The 18,539-nt window shown below is 42.7% G+C and overlaps 1 protein-coding gene across 4 annotated transcripts; it reads right to left on the reverse strand.

Moving 5' to 3' along the window:
* Positions 1-455: 455 nt before the first annotated feature.
* On the reverse strand, positions 456-17,732 carry LOC106587507 (nucleobindin-2). Of its 4 annotated transcripts, none has more exons than XM_082969558.1 (14): positions 17,402-17,732; positions 11,129-11,205; positions 5,525-5,665; positions 5,155-5,262; positions 4,905-5,037; positions 4,402-4,505; positions 4,106-4,291; positions 3,002-3,092; positions 2,858-2,916; positions 2,676-2,768; positions 2,452-2,541; positions 2,071-2,241; positions 1,841-1,901; positions 456-1,651 (listed from the first exon to the last, which is right to left on the reverse strand). In XM_082969558.1, exons 3-14 carry the CDS (start codon positions 5,663-5,665, stop codon positions 1,461-1,463), a joined length of 1,428 nt encoding a protein of 475 aa, XP_082825684.1. In that variant the 5' UTR covers positions 11,129-11,205; positions 17,402-17,732; the 3' UTR covers positions 456-1,460. The 4 variants fall into 4 exon arrangements, with proteins under 4 accessions (XP_082825684.1, XP_045564064.1, XP_014031426.1 ...); XM_045708108.2 differs by lacking the exon at positions 11,129-11,205 and adding an exon at positions 13,748-13,834; XM_014175951.3 differs by lacking the exon at positions 11,129-11,205.
* Between the last annotated feature and the right edge of the window lie 807 nt (positions 17,733-18,539).

Here is an 18,539-nt window from a genome sequence, read left to right on the forward strand (position 1 = left end):
AGCAGGTTGTAGGTCTGACTGATTTACCCAAAATGAAGATTTCCTGTGCATACATTTTGCTCTGGCCATATGGTAGCTGTTGGAGTTATGTTCTGTAAATTTGCGTTTGTCATTTCCTATCTGCTCTGTCCAAAAACATCATACCTTGGAACTGATATCAACACTGTAGAATGTAAGGATTCTGTCAACTTCACATGTAAGAGTTTCACTCAGTCTTGAATGCTAGCTATAAAGAAAATCACTTTATATTGTCTTCAATTGAACAAAAGTCTACATGTTTTCCTGTGCAATTGGTCATTGAAAATTAAACTAATCTTTTATACAAACAATGATGGAATATTTTATACAAAGAAAAATTAGGCACACCTCTGTATGGTGCAAGATAAAAGAGCATTTGCCCTGGCCAGCAGAATTTGGTAAAAGTAAAAGGCCCAATAAAAGACAGACTCTGGGGGTGATGTGCTGAGTACAAAAGGTAGACTTCATTGCCTGGTAATGGGCCTGTTCAGTATCAATACATGTACTGGCCTTGGCCAAGACACCTGCAGGTCATTAGGAACAGAAGCCTCATTCAAGCACAAACTTGAAAACAAGACATGATTATCTATAATCTCTACAGAAATAACCAGATCATCAACTGACTCTTGCACATCAAATAAGATAATCCAAAGAGCTGGCTATAGTATAAGCACCACAAAATAAGACTGCAATCCACTCAGGTTTCCCATGACTAGTGCCCATAATAGCCAACATTAGCATACATTGCTGTTATCAGACTTGAGGATATGAAATAAAGTGGTGGCCAAGCGAATGCCATGTAATACACAGGAATGAACCCATACAAAAAGCTAAAGTATATTTATATTCTATTCTGTTCCATGAGACAGTTGTCTTTACTGTTCATAATGCTCCCAATGCCATTTTCAGTGCCTTTTGAAATGTAGCCTTTTCAGGAATCCATACATTTCACAACATTATCATTATTCAGCTAGAGTGACCTGACAATGATTAGGCCTAATTGTCATGACATCACACAGCACTAATTAAAAACAATGTTCCAAAATACATTGACACTACCAAAACAATTCCACCAAAGCTCTGCATTTTAAGTAATGATCAATTATGACCAATCCATACACCACATACCACATATGCACTCTATAACACAAATTCCCTGACTGCAAATGTATAAAACATTTCTAGGCCTTGGAGGCTCAAATTGACATCCACAAGTGGGCAGAGATACTGTAAATGCCTCCTGTGTTCTCCAGCAGGTTTTCTGTTAACTCTGAAAACCATATGGAGGGACCTCCACAGTACTTATATACCTCCAGTCCAGTGTGCAAAGGTCTGTGGGTTGGGGGCCATGGAGCCAGAGGTGTTGTCTATAGAGTTTCATCTGGCAGCTGGGGTTGAGTGGGCTGGTTCTGATGGGGGCCTTATGGTAAGTCATGTTGGCCCTATGGCACTGCCTGATGGCCTGGGGGCAGATCTTGGAGTCGTGGTTGGGACAAATCCTGGGTGTTGTGGGGTATTTGGTTCTGGAGGTGGTTGTCTTGCTTCATACCTGGGTGGTTTTGGGACATATCTTTGTGGCCCGGGGGCAAAGGATGGTACTCTCCTCGTGGCTCTGGGATAGCATTCCCTTCTTCTGAAAAAGAGAATAGTTTTGAAAACAGTTATTTTTTTACATCTTTTTAAAATTGTGTTTATTTTAACCCCTTTTTCTCCCCAATAGAATTTCTCATCTTGAGATCCATTTTCCATAGTCACCTCTACACTCTGAAAAATACACGACACCAGTAAAGAGAAAATGGAATTGGGGTAAACTATCACTCACCATGAACCTCTGGAGGGGGCTCAACTTTCTGGGTTTTCAACTGTTCCATGTGTTCTACTGCCTGAAACACCACAGACAAACAGAGATAAGCAGATGGATGGTTGTAGGTAAGTATGTCAGCTCATGTCAAAAATAACAATACCACACAAAAGAAGTAAGCTAAAGTATATTTCGCTTACTTAATAGAGAACCTATTGGTTGTGTCTGTTCTCCCACTGCCCACTCTGTACCTGCTGAAGCTCTACTTTCTGTGAGTTGAGCTGTTCCTGCTGCCTCTCCAACTCATCCCTCTGTTTCTGGAGGTCTGATGCTTTCTGATTGAGGTCCTCTTCCTGCTGGGCCAGGTGCTCCTCAAACTCCCTCATCTCCTCGTCCGTGTAGGCCTGGTTCTGCTCTAAGGTCTAACAAAGGAGGACGTGTCAGTTCATACCCTTATACCTCTCCTTATTGATATGAAAAGCAACATAATTACAGTGTGGTTGAATGTAGGAGTGTTTGGAGATATGGTATGGTTTTTATTACTCTTTCTGTTTCATAATAATGAGTTATAATGTTGAAGTATAAAAAGTAGGCCAGTATGAATGAGAGTTAAATATATATAGCTACCACACCTCCCAACTATCTGGTTCCAGGAATTCCTTTTTCTTTGTGGCAATCAGGAACTCTTCTAAGGAGACCAGTCTGTCTTTGTTGGTGTCCACCTGTAAGCAGTGAGAAATCAGTCACCATGTGAACTATTTATTTCATTAAATCAACGAAACCAATCTCTAACTTTCAGCGATAGCAATCCATGGGAATATAGTATGCAAGGTTCACGGCTGGGACAACACTATACCTCGTTCATGACGTGCTCTCTCATACGCAGGCGCTCTTCCTCCATCTCCACCATATCGTCCTCTTCATTGGTAGGATCATAGATCTTCTCCAGCTGAGCCCACAGAATGAACTGTTATCTATACACGCACACGTTTCATTATCATTTCAGGTGAAACATTCAAAAAGAGGACAAATCTTTACCTCCTTCGTAAACAATGCCTCCAATTCCTGCTCATCGAAGAAGCCATCTCCATTGGAATCTGAAAATTCAAACTCAAGAATGTTGAGGAACTCTGAGATGGATGTCCCTGCCCCAGCCTATGATGTCTATTGATGAGGACTTACCATGCAGCTTGAAAAAGGTCTTGGGGTCAAAATCTTCAGGGTCAAGACCATCTGCTTCCTCCCACACCTCTTTGAACTGATTCTGGCTGCCCTGCACAGCAAAAAACAACAAATGTTCATCCCCTGTTAGATATAAATGGCTCACTTGAGCTAAATAATTAAGTATGGGGAAGGTCTAGAGCAGAAATAGGCAACTGGCATCCCCCTTTTGTAGGCTCGCAGATCAATTTCCATAAACAAACAAACAAACATATACAGCATATGCATACTGAGTGTACAAAACATTAGGAACACCGTCCTAATATGGAGTTCTACCCCCTTTTGCCCTTAGAACAGCCTCAATTAGTCGAGGTATGAACTAAAAGGTGTGAAAGCGTTCCACAGAGATGCTGGCCCATGTTGACTCCAATGCTTCCCACACTTGTGTCAAGTTGGCTGGATGTCCTTTGGATGGCGGACCATTCATGATACACACAGGAAACTGATGAGCATGAAAAACCCAGCAGCGTTGCAGTTCTTGACACACTCAAACCGGTGCGCCTGGCATCTACTACCATACCCCGTTCAAAAGGCACTTAAATCTTTTGTCTTGCCTATTCACCCTCTGAATGGCACACACAATCCATGTATCAATTGTCTCAAGGCTTAAAAATCCTTCTTTCACCCGTCTCCTCCCCTTCATCTACACTGAAGTGGATTTAACAAGTGACATCAATAAGGGATCATAGACTGACCAGGTGAAAGCTATGTTATGGAAAGAGCAGGTGTCATTAATGTTTTCTACAGTCAGTGTATATTGTTTAGGAACTCATTTGGGGTCTCAACTTACTGCTGGGAGTTAGAATAGTAGAAAACACAAGATCCCATTTTGAAATGTGATTGTGCATCAGCAGTTTCTCGTTATGTCAGTCACTCAATTAAACCATGTCAGCTAAACATTTTTAGATACAGACCCTCGAGCCACTCATGATGAGTTCAGATTTTTTGTGGCCCCCACCACCCGCCCATCCATGGTCCAGAGACTGGCTAGACCATATGTGAGCACAAACAGATTGAGCTCTGAAACACACAGATAACATAGCATCCAAGTGCAGTTGGACTTACTGGATGGTTGACTTTGGGATGGTCTGCATGTTTCTTCTTCATCTCCTCGTAATGTTCTTCCTCCTTCATCCTCCCTTCATCGTCTAGAGTCTTGAGGTGTTCCCTTCGCTCATGGTCTTTCGTCATCTCGTACTTCTTGAACTCCTCATGGCGTTCCTTGTCATAGTTCTCCAGATCGTTTGTGGCCTTGTGATCAAATGAAGGATGAGAGTTAAAATGTCTTGAAGGAGAAGAGGACTACAGGTACTTTATTAAGCTACTGTGTGTATGTCCCATGCATTCTACATTATACTTACTGATTTGATGAGTCTGTCCAGATCCTCCACTTCAAAGGTGTGAGGATTCATGTGGTTCAGGTACTCAAACTGTTTCAGCAGAGCTTGGTGGTCTACTGCCATATCTGTGAGTGAGGTTTAACAGAGTCATTACACAAATATGACATTTGATGACCTGACATTGGCACTATAATAGTTATCCAGTGCGGCAGGGTGTGTTGGTCAAAGCTCACCCTGTGTGCATCTATACTAGCCTGTAATCCTTCCAATTAGTGGTTTAAGTGAGACGTTACTGTTGTCTGTAATAGTGTGCGGTTACTATTGTGATTCGAAGCAGAGATTTTCAGAAGCATGTTTCACAAGTAAGTAGGTGACTCAACACTGATGCTACAGTAACCACATCCTCCTGAGACCTTTCCCTCAAATATGTACTTCTTGGTCATTTGCCCACACGCCCTAGTGTTTCTAGATGTTAACAGTATAGCACTTAGGCATATTAATGGTCTTTTCACTGGGCAGCATACCGTTCCCTCCTTCGATGTCTTGCTTGGCTTTGATCAGTGTCCGTAGCCGGCTAACCTCCTGCCTTTTTAGCTCATCCAGTTGTGTCCTTACATGATGGCTGACAAAGTCCAGCTCTTTGGCCAGCTTCCCCATCTATAGGGAACGTGATGTAATGATTATCATACTGCTGCTGTTTTGCATTTTTCATGACTAATGACTCAAGGAGAGAGTAAGAACAAGGAGAATGATCAGGACACACTGTTAGAATACCTTGATGTCCTCCATATCTGTGTTATGGAGCTTCTCTCTGAAATGCTGGTCTTTTTCCAGAAAATCAATGACTTCCCTGAGATAACGGTCATAGTGGAGTCCAGTGTCCTGTTACATTACATAATGTAGTAAGTTGTAGTGCATAACATGCATACTAGCTCATGCATCATTCAATAGACCTTCAGTTTAGTCTGTATACTTTACAATTCAATAAATTATGTAAGAGAAAATCTTTGCTAGCTGGGTATAACTGGTGCGAGCTCATACAGGAAACACAAATGACTGCTTTTTTCATGGCTGTTAGGGCTGCTCTGCCCGCCATGTTTCTCCACTGTGCTTGCTTGGTATGTGATCCTTCACCATCTCTTACCACACTTGGTGGTGGCTCTGAGGCTTTGTCCTCGGGCTGGTTCACCTTGGTCTTGTCCAGACTGATGGGCACTGCCTCCAGACAGAGCAGCTGTACCAGATGCACAAGGCAGCTGGTGTGGAATATCCGTCTCCAAGACATCTGGCGACACAAGACGCATCTTGACACAACACAACACTTCAACTTGAGATTATAGAAAACATCAGTGTCTGCCCCCAAATAAAGTGGCTGTGCCCCAACCATAGAGAACGACAGAGGCCTCTTCTTTGTATCGATCCCATTATGGCCTCTGAGAGCACTGGCTTGTCCATTTTGAAGTAGTCAATTTTATTATTTTCTTCTACTACTACTTCTATGAGTTGGTAAACAAACTGAAAGGGTGCATACTGCCACCTGGAGTATGTTCTTTGAACAGGTATGATGCCAAGGCTAGCGATGTAATGCCACCTGCAGTTATGGAGGGTTTACACACAAGCATCATTAATTGGCTGATCCCTCCTGATGACCCAGATTGAATTATGTCATCCTTCCTTAACCCATAGGAAGTCCCACCCAGTTGACTACTTCAACATGGTGTAGGCATTTACATTTTAGTCATTTAGCAGACGCTCTTATCGAGCGACTTACAGTAGTGAATGCATACATTTCATACATTTTTTTTTTTTTTCTGTGCTGGCCCCCCGTGGGAATCGAACCCACAACCCTGGTGTTGCAAACACCATGCTCTACCAACTGAGCTACAGGGAAGGCTAGGCAAAGATGGTAGATAAATAAAGATGTCCCACTCAAGCAGTTTACCATTGGGAAAAATTGCACAGTTCCGGTCTGCTTAGAGGGGTGGCTCTCCCATAAGCACCAATGCATTAGCAGCTGGGTCGGGTGTGCTTAATTCATTTACTGTATAAGAACCAGAAAATAATTGCGAGTGGGATGTCTCACTTCCTCTTCCATCTCTGGTGGAAGTCCTGAATCGCGTAGCCCATGCTAAAACAGGCTTTTGGGCACTAACATGCTGACTACACCTGCCACGAGCATGCATCTGCCTTCGCGCGCATGTTGATTTTGTCCATCCACACCAGACACGATCATGACGTGCAGGTAAAATATCAAAACCAACTGAAGTTACATGCAAAACTCACCTGATATGTTGCGTGCGCGAGCATTGCAAAATAAATGTCACATACATGTTATTCAATAATTTCACCCACACAACTCGCACGTTAGAACGAGCGTCTGCATAGCCTAGCGCTAAAATATTACACTCCACATGCCGCAAGTCCCCCCCTTATTGGATATCAGGAAGATACAAACCCACATGAATGCTTGAAAGACTAATGAGATAATAAATAAAGATAACTAAAAATGAATTAGGTTTACCTTTTTATCTGTGGATTACTCTTCAGAGTAGAGAAATACATGATTTTGTATGACTCAGGGACAAAATTCTACAAAGAACCAGCTCAAAAAAGGACCATATGCATGTCAGGTAAAACAACAGCCCAATGTTAATCTTCCAGGACAAACTAGCTAGCAACAGCTAAATGTTTAATGTGTTTCAACCTGCCCTGAAATTAATATAATTGATTAACAGTTGATTTTGGTATTTTAACATGTGCCATGACTGCATCTGGTGGGGATAGAAGAAAAATCAACATGCGCGTCATGGGTGTAGTCAGCATTATATCCCTCTAGCTCAGCATTTCTTAAAGTATGGGTCGCGGACCTGTTAATGGTGGGTCGCGACGTAAATGTATAATTATTTCATGAATTACTGGAATTGATTTGGCCAAGTGAAACTTCGCTCTTGGTTCAGTGCGCTCCCTGTTTAGCAGCGGTCTCTGCTCTAGTTTGGCAGCTGCGTGTGTGGGAGAGGTAGCGGGAGATGCCCGTGTGCTTCGCGGTTTACAGGATCTTTTTCCAGAAGTTTCCTTGAAGATCACTCTGCGACCCACACGACGCAGCGCTGTCGTTCAAGCCACTGATTTGTTATTCTCACTCGCCATCACTAACCCCTGTCATGAAATGGAATCATGCTAGCCACAAGTTCTAACTGAGCTCAATCGTCAGGAAACGAAAATACAGTGATTACTTTTTGTCTTTTTCATACAAACGTTGAGAAATTACGAGGAGCCCCCACAATGTGTTTTGTGTGGAGAAGTGCTTGTTAATGAGTCTCTCAAAACGAACAAATTAATAAAACGACACGTCCTGACCAAACATCCAGGCACTACATGACGGTAAACCCAGGGAGTTATTTAAGAACAGTGCAGAATGCTTCGGGAAACTGCTTCGAAAGTGTAAAATTAAGTCAATTAACAAGGCATTGTCATTTTATAACAAGTGGTGATAAGCAGAAATAAGGGAGTACTACCTCTAATAGTAGTAGATGTGAGTTTATTTTTCAAACAATCCCCTGTATCGTCACACAGCTAATAGCTAACGTTAGTAGCTAGTTAGCTTGCTTTGGCTGATAGTGCAACCTTAAGAAACAGTACAGATGAAGATGAAAAATTCAAACCTACTGTACATTTTACTGTAGAAATTATTGTTGAAAACAAGTCTAGGTTGGAACTATTGCAAGTAATAATTGTTATTCTGACCTGGAATAAATTGATTGAAGCAAGATGCTTTTTGAGGCAAACACTCACACAGTTCTGGGTTGTTCATCTGCAGTAGGAAGCAGTCTCCTGCCTGACTGAGAAAGCAGAAGATATTCTGATCCAGCTTGGCACCACATACCTATGCAAGTCATGGTTCTCAAGTACAGAATCAGTGTCAATGCTGAGCATGACCTCAGTTTTGCACGTCAAAAACTGATCCCAGAATAGACATGCTTGTTGAGAACTTCAACCAGCCACACACCTCTCATTAGGACTGTGTGTATGTGTGTTTTCTGGGCTACATATGTGTGATGTGATCAATCAGTTTATTCCAGTTCAGAATAAAAAAATATGTATTTTAACAGCAACAGTTCCAACCTAGACTTTCTATCAACAATAATTTATACAGTAAGATGTACAGTAGGCCTGAATGTTTTATCTGTACTGTTACTTAAGGTTGCACGATCAAAAAGCCTGTGTGTGTGTTCTGTTATACATCTGTGTGATGTGATAAATCTGTTTATTCCAGTTCAGAATTAAATTATTTATTGTATTTTAACAGCAACAGTTCCAACCTAGACAGGTATGTAAGAGTGTTTTTAATTGAGAAAAATAAAATAAATGTATGGGTTGTTATGTTATTTATTTATATTGCATTTTCTTTTAGGCATAAGGGCAATAAAATGTACCGATAGTTACGTATAGTTGCATATTTTCCTAAGCTTGGGTCCCAGGAAAACAGAGAATTTCTCATTTGGGTCCCAGGCTGAAAAAGTTTAAGAACCCCTGTTCTAGCCATGTCCTCTTCTTCGGGATTGGGTTGGCAATTGCACCACCAACTAACCCTATACACCACTATTTCACAGTGGCGCCCCACCTGTTTAGCTGAAATAAATATATATATATATATACATACACACACACACAAATGGGACTGTTTTGCATGTTATTTTGGCATTAATACCTTGTACATGGCTTGATTCATGCATACTTCACAAAGACAAATCTTCCTGATTCCAGCCTTGCTGAAGCACCCCCAGATCATCACAGATGCTCCACCAAATGTCACAGTGGGTACGAGACCCTATGGCTTGTAGGCTTCTCCAGGTCTCGCACCCACTGTGACATTTGGTGGAGGATCGGTGATGATCTGGGGGTGCTTCAGCAAGGCTGGAATCGGGCAGATTTGTCTTTGAAGGGCGCATGAATCAAAACTTCCTTCCTTTTGCTCTGACAATGTTCCCCAACTCTGAGGATTGGTTTTTCCAGCAGGACAATGCTCCATGCCACACAGCCAGATCAATCAAGGTGTGGATGGAGGACCACCAGATCAAGACCCTGTCATGGCCAGCCCAATCTCCAGACCGGAACCCGATTGAAAACCTCTGAAATGTGATCAAGAGGAAGATGGATGGACCCAAGCCATCAAACAAAGCCGAGCTGCTTGAATTTTTGTGCCAGGAGTGGCATAAAGTCACCCAACATCAATGTGAAAGACTGGTGGAGAGCATGCCAAGACATGAAAGTTGTGATTGAAAATCAGGGTTATTCAACCAAATATTGATTTCTGAACTCTTCCTAAGTTAAAACTAGAGGTCGACCGATTAATCGGAATGGCCGATTAATTAGGGCCGATTTCAAGTTTTCATAACAATCGGAAATCGGTATTTTTGGATGCCGATTTGGCCGATTTAAATTTAAAAAAAAATGTTTAGACCTTTATTTAACTAGGGAAGTCAGTTAAGAACACATTCTTATTTTCAATGACGGCCTAGGAACGGTGGGTTAACTGCCTTGTTCAGGGGCAGAACGACAGATTTTTACCTTGTCAGCTTGGGGATTCAATCTTGCAACCTTACGGTTAACTAGTCCAACGCTCTAACCACCTGCTTTACATTGCACTCCACGAGGAGCCTGCCTGTTACGCGAATGCAGTAAGAAGCCAAGGTAAGTTGCTAGCATTAAACTTATCTTATAAAAAACAATCAATCATAATCACTAGTTAACTACACATGGTTGATGATATTACTAGTTTATCTAGCCTGTCCTGCGTTGCATATAATCTCTTAGGTACACGTTGCTCCAACCATAAACATCAATGCCTTTCTTAAAATCAATACACAAGTGTATATATTTTTAAACCTGCATATTTAGTTAATATTGCCTGCTAACATGAATTTCTTTAACTAGGGAAAATGTGTCACTTCTCTTGCAAACAGAGTCAGGGTATATGCAGCAGTTTGGGCCACCTGGCTCATTGCGAACTGTGAAGACTATTTCTTCCTAACAAAGACAGCCGACTTCGCCAAACGGGGGATGATTTAACAAAAGCGCATTTGCGAAAAAAGCACAATCGTTGCACGACTACCTAACTATAAACATCAATGCCTTTAGTAAAATCAATACACAGAAGTATACATTTTAAAACCTGCATATTTAGCTAAAAGAAATCCAGGTTAGCAGGCAATATTAACCAGGTAAAATTGTGTCATTTTGCGTTCATTGCACGCAGAGTCAGGGTACATGCAACAGTTTGGGCCGCCTGGCTCGTTGCGAACTAATTTGCCAGAATTTTACGTAATTATGACATAACATTGAAGGTTGTGCAACGTAACAGGAATATTTAGATTTAGGGATGCCACCCGTTAGATAAAATACGGAACGGTTCCGTATTTCACTGACAGGAAAAACGTTTTTTTTTTCGAGATGATAGTTTCCGGATTTGACCATATTAATGACCTAAGGCTCGTATTTCTGTGTGTTATTATGTTATAATTAAGTCTATGATTTGATAGAGCAGTCTGACTGAGCGGTGGTAGGCACCAGCATGCTCGTAAGCATTCATTCATACAGCACTTTTGTGCGTTTGCCAGCAGTCCTTCACAATGCATTGCGCTGTTTGACTTCAAGCCTGTCAACTCCCAAGATTAGGCTGGTGTAACCGATGTGAAATGGCTAGCTAGTTAGCCGGGTGCGCGCTAATAGCGTTTCAAACGTCACTCACTCTGAGACTTGGAGTAGTTGTTTCCCTTGCTCTGCATGGGTAACGCTGCTTCGAGGGTGGCTGTTGTCGATGTGTTCCTAGTTCGAGCCCAGGTAGGAGCGAGGAGAGGGACAGAAGCTATACTGTTACACTGGCAATACTAAAGTGCCTATAAGAACATCCAATAGTCAAAGGTATATGAAATACAAATCGTATAGAGAGAAATAGTCCTATAATTCATATAATAACTACAACCTAAAACTTCTTACCTGGGAATATTGAAGACTCATGTTAAAAGGAACCACCAGCTTTCATATGTTCTCATGTTCTGAGCAAGGAACTTAAACGTTAGCTTTTGTACATGGCACATATTGCACTTTTACTTTCTTCTCCAACACTTTGTTTTTGCATTATCTAAACCAAATTGAACATGTTTCATTATTTATTTGAGGCTAAATTGATTTTATTGATGTATTATATTAAGTTAAAATAAGTGTTCATTCAGTATTGTTGTAATTGTCATTATTACAAATAAATGTAAAAAAATAAAAAGCGGCCGATTAATCTGTATCGGGTTTTTTGGGTCCTCCAATAATCGGTATCGGCGTTGAACAACTTTAGTTGTTCTACAAACATTGGGCTATATGTTTTAATTTGTAATACATTGTAAAGCTGCATGATACGAATATATGATGATTTGAAAAAGAGTTGCTTGAAAAGGCATGACCTCTGCTTTGTTTTTTTTGCGCAGGCTTTACACACTACATCAGTCACTCATTCACAATTTGACAAGCACTTGAAAATGCCTAGAATCTTACGGCGGCATCCCCTTTGTGTGGCCGTAATTCACCCTAAAAAAATCCATGCCCTTTGTGGCCAGTGGCCGTTGTGCCCTTCTCCCCGAGTGCGGAGCGCTCTGAATCACCTCTCACTCACATGGCTCTCCATTACGTGATCGGGTCTTTCTCACAGGCTACAAGTGAAGATAGACACATCGGGGACACAACTGCACACGTCCTTATCCCGCTGCCGAGAAGCATATTGAAGATATTGGAAGAAATGTCCACATTTACTTTTCATCAGCCAACAAGATGAGTAGGCTTAACGAACAGCAAAACCACGAGCCTATGTCAATCTACTATCCCCCATAGTACAAAAGTCGCCCTATTCTACTCTGTGTGAGAAATAAATATTCCAAACAGTCTGGGACAGTTGTGGGATGCGATAGATCCCAAATTAATACAACTAGTATCAAAAAAACTTTTTTACACAATATGGCTGACGCAGCAGATCAGAACATTTAGCTTAAAATGTTGATAAACTATTTGGCTATTATGCATGTAATGCTTTTATTATAAAGGACAATTTTTATGGTGAAAATTATCTTCCCCAAACTTAAAACTCACGCGCTGCTTATGTATGTCAGTTAGGGTCTACACCCGTTGAAAACCAGATTAATGTGCTCAATTTTAAGAAGTTATTTGGCCACTTTAGTTGTGATACAAACCTGTGATCAAAACATTTAGGCCTATGGGCTAAGCTACATGAGGTGTGCGACTATGATTAGAAAGTGTCGCAAAAAAAAGGCATTGTTTCTTATGCTGGGCATCATTCACAAGTGATAATATATAATTCACAAGTGATAGGCTAATATTGTCACCCAGCATCAGTGCTTGGAGAAGCCTAATTACCATGACTAAACGGACATGTGGAATTTGACTGCATTCATGACCGCCTGTGTGGCGATAATACAGTCACCGCAACAGCCCTAATGGTGGCAGCATTATGCAGTGGTGATGTTTTTCAGCAGTAGGGACTGGGAGACTAGTCAGGATTGAGGGAAAGATGAACAGAGGAAAGTACAGAGAGCTCCCTGATGAAAAGCGCTCTGGAGCAGGTTAGGACCTCAGACTGGGGCAAAGGTTCCTTCTAACAGGACAACAACCCTAAGCACAAAGCCAAGACAACGCAGTAGTCGCTTGGGGACAAGTCTCTGAATGTCCTTGAGTGGCCCAGCCAGAGTCTGGAACTGAATCTCTGGAGAGTCCTGAAAATAGCTGTGCAGCGATGCACCCCATCCAACCTGACAGAGCTTGAGAGGATCTACAGAGAAGAATGGGAGGAACTCCCATAACCATTGCTATGAACACTAATAAGCCAACCTTACAGAATCATAACTCACTCCTTGTCCTTTGCATCTGTGGCACAAATCTACAACTCACTGGGACCCTCTCAGGATTCCTTACCCACCCTGCACTACTCTGACTGGTCACTTCAACCCGCCTCTTTCGCACCAGACACTTCCGGTCCCCAGCAACATGAGCACCCCTACAGTTGACAACTTTATCCACCGAAACTACACAATCCTGTCCCATGCCCTCCTGCACACATCTTGGAAACTCCCTCCTACACACTGCTGCAACATGACCATAAACGTTGCACCTAAAACAGTAATTACAAGATGATGTCCATCTGTGATGGAGCCTGAGGGGAGGGCTGCCGTCTTATCGGTTCTTAACCAACCATGCTATTTTGTTTGTTCTTTCGCGTTGTTCGTAACTTGTTTTATACATAATGTTGCTGCTACTGTCTTTTTTTGACCGAAAAGAGCTTCTGGACATCAGAACTGCGATTGCTCACCTCAAACTGGACGAAGTTCTTCTTCAATGAGTCGGACGGGAGAGATATAATACAGACACCCAACCAGGGCCAGATCCCCGTTATTCACTGGAGAAAGAAACAGAGGTTTCGCGGAAAGAGATCAGGGTGCTTTGTAAGGATCAGGTGACGAGTGGTTAATCTGCCCTTACCTTCCGCCCTGCTAGCTAAATTTCAATCGCTGGAAAATAAATGGGATGAACTGAAAGCACATTTATCCTACCAACGGGACATTAAAAACTGTAATATCTTATGTTTCACCGAGTCGTGGCTGAACGACGACATTAAGAACATACAGCTGGCGGGTTATACACTATTGGTAAGACAGAACAGCAGCCTCTGGTAAGACACGGGGCGGGGCCTATGCATTTATGTAATCAACAGCTGGTGCACAATATCTAAGGAAGTCTCTAGGTTTTGCTCGCCTGAGGTACAGAGTATCTCATGATAAACTGTAGACCACACTATCTACCTAGAGAGTTTTCAATATTTCATTTTTCGTAGCTGTCTACATACCACCACAGACCGATGCTGGCACTAAAACCACACTCAATGAGCTGTAAACTGCAATAAGCAAACAGGAAAACGCTCATCAAGAGGCGGCGCTCCTAGTGGCTGGGGACTTTAATGCAGGGAAACTTAAATTTCTATCAGCATGTTAAATGTCCAACCAGAGGGAGAAAAAAATTCAAGACCACCTTTAGTCCACACACAGACTCGTACAAAGCTCTCCCTCGCCCTCCATTTGCCTAATCTGACCATAATTCTATCCTCCAGATTTCTGCCTACAAGCAAAAATTAAAGCAGGAAGCACCAGTGACTAGATCAATAAAGACGTTGTCAGATGAAGCAGACGCTAAACTACAGGACTGTTTTGCTAGCACAGACTGGAATATGTTCCAGGATTCTTCCGATGGCATTGAGGAGTGCACATCAGTCACTGGCTTTATCAATAAGTGCATCGAGGACATCATCCCCACAGCGACTGTACGTACATACCCAAACCAGAAGCCATGGATTACAGGCAACATTCGCACTGAGCTAAAGGATAGAGCTGCCGCTTTTAAGGAGCGGGACTCGAACCAGGAAGCTTATAAGAAAACCCGGTATGCCCTCCGATGAACCATCAAACAGGCAAAGCATCAATACAGGACTAAGATCGAATCGTACTACACTGGCTCCGACGCTTGTCGGATGTGGCAGGGCCTGTATTAACAAAGGGTAGCCCAGTGACACGAGCCTACCAGAGGAGCTAAACTACTTCTATGCTCGCTTCGAGGCAAACAACACTGAAACATGCATGAGAACACCAGCTGTTCCGGAAGACTGTGTGATCACGCTCTCCGCAGCCGATGTGATTAAGACCTTTAAACTGGTCAACATTCACAAGGCTGCAGGGCCTGACAGATTACCAGAACGTGTACGCCGAGCATGCGCTGACCAACCAGCAAGTGTCTTCACTGACATCTTCAACCTCTCCCTGTCTGAGTCTGTAATACCAACATGTTTCAAGCAGACCACCATAGTCCCTGTGCCCAAGAACACTAAGGTAACCTGCCTAAATGACTACCGACCTGTAGCACTCACATCTGTAGCCATGAAATGCTTTGAAAGGCTGGCCATGGCTCACATCAACACCATTATCCCAGAAACCCTAGACCCAGTCCAATTTGCATACAACACCAACAGATCCACAGATGATGCAATCTCTATTCCACTCCATACTGCCCTTTGACACCTGGACAAAAGGAACACCTATGTGAGAATGCTATTCATTGACTACAGCCCAGCGTTCAACAACATAGTGCCCTCAAAACTCATCACTAAGCTAAGGACCCTGGGACTAAACACCTCCCTCTGCAACTGGATCCTAGACTTCCTGACGGGCCACCCCCAGGTGGTAAGGGTAGGTAACAACACATCCGCCGCGCTGATCCTCAACACGGGGGGCCCTCAGGGGTGCGTGCTCAGTCCCCTCCTGTACTCCCTGTTCACTCATGACTCGGCTGTTAACCAACGGCCAGGCACAACTCCAACGCCATCATTAAGTTTGCTGATGACACAACAGGGCCTGATCACCGAAAACAATGAGAAGCCTATAGAGAGGTGGTCAGAGACCTGACCGTGTGGCGCAAGGTCAACAACCTCAAAGTGATCAAGACAAAGGAGATGATTGTGGACAACAGGAAAAGGAGGACCAAGCACACCCCCATTCTCATCGACAGGGCTGTAGTGGAGCAGGTTGAGAGCTTCAAGTTCCTTGGCATCCACATCACCAACAAACTAACATGGTCCAAGCACACCAAGACAGTCGTGAAGAGGGCACGACAAAACCTATTCCCCCTCAGGAGACTAAAAAGATTTGGCATGGGTCCTCAGATCCTCAAAGGTTTTACAGCTGCACCATCGAGAGCATCTTGATGGGTTGCATCACTGTCTGGTATGGCAACTGCTCGGCCTCCGACCGCAAGGCACTACAGGGGATAGTGCGTACAGCCCAGTACATCACTGGGGCCAAGCTTCCTGCCATCCAGGACCTCTATACCATGCGGTGTAAGAGGAAGGCCCTAAAAATAGTCAAGGACTCCAGCCACCCTAGTCATAGACTGTTCACTCTGCTACCGCACGGCAAGCGGTACCGGAGCGCCAAGTCTAGGTCCAAGAGGTTCCTAAATAGCTTCTACCCCCATGCCATAAGACTCCTAAACAGCTAATCAAATGGCTACCCAGACTATTTGCACTGCTGCCCCCCCTCCCCCCCAGAACGCTGCTGCTACTCTGTTATTATCTATCCATAGTCACTTTAATAACTCTACCTACATGTACATATTACCTCAATACCGGGGCCCCCGCACATTGACTCTGTACCGGTACCCCCTGTATATAACCCCGCTATTGGTATTTACTGCTGCTCTTTAATCATTTGTTATTCTTCTCTCTTACTTTTTGGGGGATATTTATTTAAAAGGGCTTGTATGTAAGCATTTCACTGTAAAGTACCTGTTGTATTCGGTGCATGTGACAAATAAAATTTGATTTTCAGTGGATTCTGCACAGAAGTTCTAACAGGTTCATTGATATATCCTAACATGACTTTGTCTGGTAGAGACTGACTATGACTCCCCACCGGTCCCTCGAACTATCTCCATGACCCCAACCCCATATGTTTCCTGTCCATTGCAGACGTGTCTCTCTGCCATCGATGGCTAACTAGCTAACTGCTAAATAGCTATGCTATTAAACACATGTTAGTTAGGAGGTGATACTTTTCATCTAACTAACTAGCGTGCTACAATTTAAATAATCAGCAGTTCAATAGTTAATCGTCTAGCTAACGTTACACTTTACAGGCAAACTCACTGTGGTCAATACAATAGCTTAGCAAGTAGTTATGCTGATTCTGGCTGGCTAGCTAGCTGGTAGATGGGGAAACTAATCTAATGACAGCTAACTTGAAGCTAATTATGAGGTTTCCATTTCCAAGCTAGCTAGTTAGCTAAATAACGGTGATGCGGGGTCTTGTGTTGACCACAACGAGAAGTTGCAGTATCTGTCTTGTTGTCTAGTTACAGTACCTGTCTCATTCACAACATAACAATAGCTTCAAACCAACGTGCATGTCACGGCGGGACTTACTTTTTTATTTGAATCCCCGTCAAACGGTCGTTATTACAGCCACAAAGTCATAAACACCACCTATTTCTACAATGTGTCTACTTAAAATTAGATGTTAAACCTAACCTTAACCACAGTGCTAATCTTATGCCTAACCTTACATTAACACCAATTATGTTTTCGATATTTTTTACGATATTGCCAATTTTGACTTTGTGGCTGTGCTAGCTAGTGGAAACCCCGTCAAGCTAATTTAACTAGCTAACTAGTCTCCTCCTTAGCTGATAATTCGTCTTCTCTTTCCTTGACGCTAGCATGCGTTTGTTTACAGTGCCAGATAGCAAGTGAATGAAATCATACATTGACAACATGGCATGCATGCTAAATTAGGTAGTTGTCATTGGATAAAATCTTCACTTCCTACTTTCTGAAGACGCGCATCGTTATTCAATTAGGCCGCGCACACTGTCAGTCAAATAGTTAGGGAAATCCTGTGCAATCAAGTTAGGTTGCACTGAATCGTACGTGGCGTTTATAATTTGGAGGAGGTTGGTGTTCGCTGATCCTGGATCAGTGTAGCTTTCTTGTCATGATATCCGAGACAGTACCATGTTCAGAAACTATGTGACACAGGAGGTTGGTGGCACCTTTATGGGGAGGATGGCACGTGGTAATGGCTGGAGCGGAATTAATGGAAAGTTATCAACAAAATCAAACATATGGTTTGCATGTGTTTGATACCATTCCATTAACTCCATTCCAGCCATTATTATGAGACTTCCCCTCAGCAGTGGATATGGTATGTGAAGACATTTAGGCAGGGAGATCTGATCCAAGGACATTTCAAAGCTTCATTTCTGACTTTGTCATTCTTACTTACCAAAATCATACATTACACTCAAATAATTCTGTATTTGGGGTGAAGGATAAAGCAGACTTTATTGAGTTGGTTTAATGTGATTGCTTGGACTAATGAGAAAATTGATGAGCAGCTTCCTGCAGGGTTATTGTATGAGTGAACATTATTGAGCTACAAATATTAGCTATGCCAGCAAGACATGCATGTGGTTTTCTAAATATACTGAACAAAAATATAAACGCAACAACACCTTTTCCACCTAAGGAGCCTGAAAAGATTTGGCATGGGTCCCCAGATCCT

Source organism: Salmo salar, chromosome 26, assembly GCF_965601325.2.
Source record: "Salmo salar chromosome 26, fSalSal1, whole genome shotgun sequence".
In the NCBI taxonomy this organism is placed as follows: domain Eukaryota; kingdom Metazoa; phylum Chordata; class Actinopteri; order Salmoniformes; family Salmonidae; genus Salmo; species Salmo salar.

Bases quoted from the DNA above. Each gene is read 5' to 3' on its own strand.
- LOC106587507 (XM_014175951.3), bottom strand. From the start codon at position 5,665: ATGTCTTGGAGACGGATATTCCACACCAGCTGCCTTGTGCATCTGGTA. The intron at 5,263-5,524 runs GTAAGAGATGGT...GTAATGTAACAG, and splicing joins CAGAGCCACCACCAAGTGTG to GACACTGGACTCCACTATGA. The intron at 4,506-4,904 runs GTATGCTGCCCA...CCTCACTCACAG, and splicing joins AGACATCGAAGGAGGGAACG to ATATGGCAGTAGACCACCAA.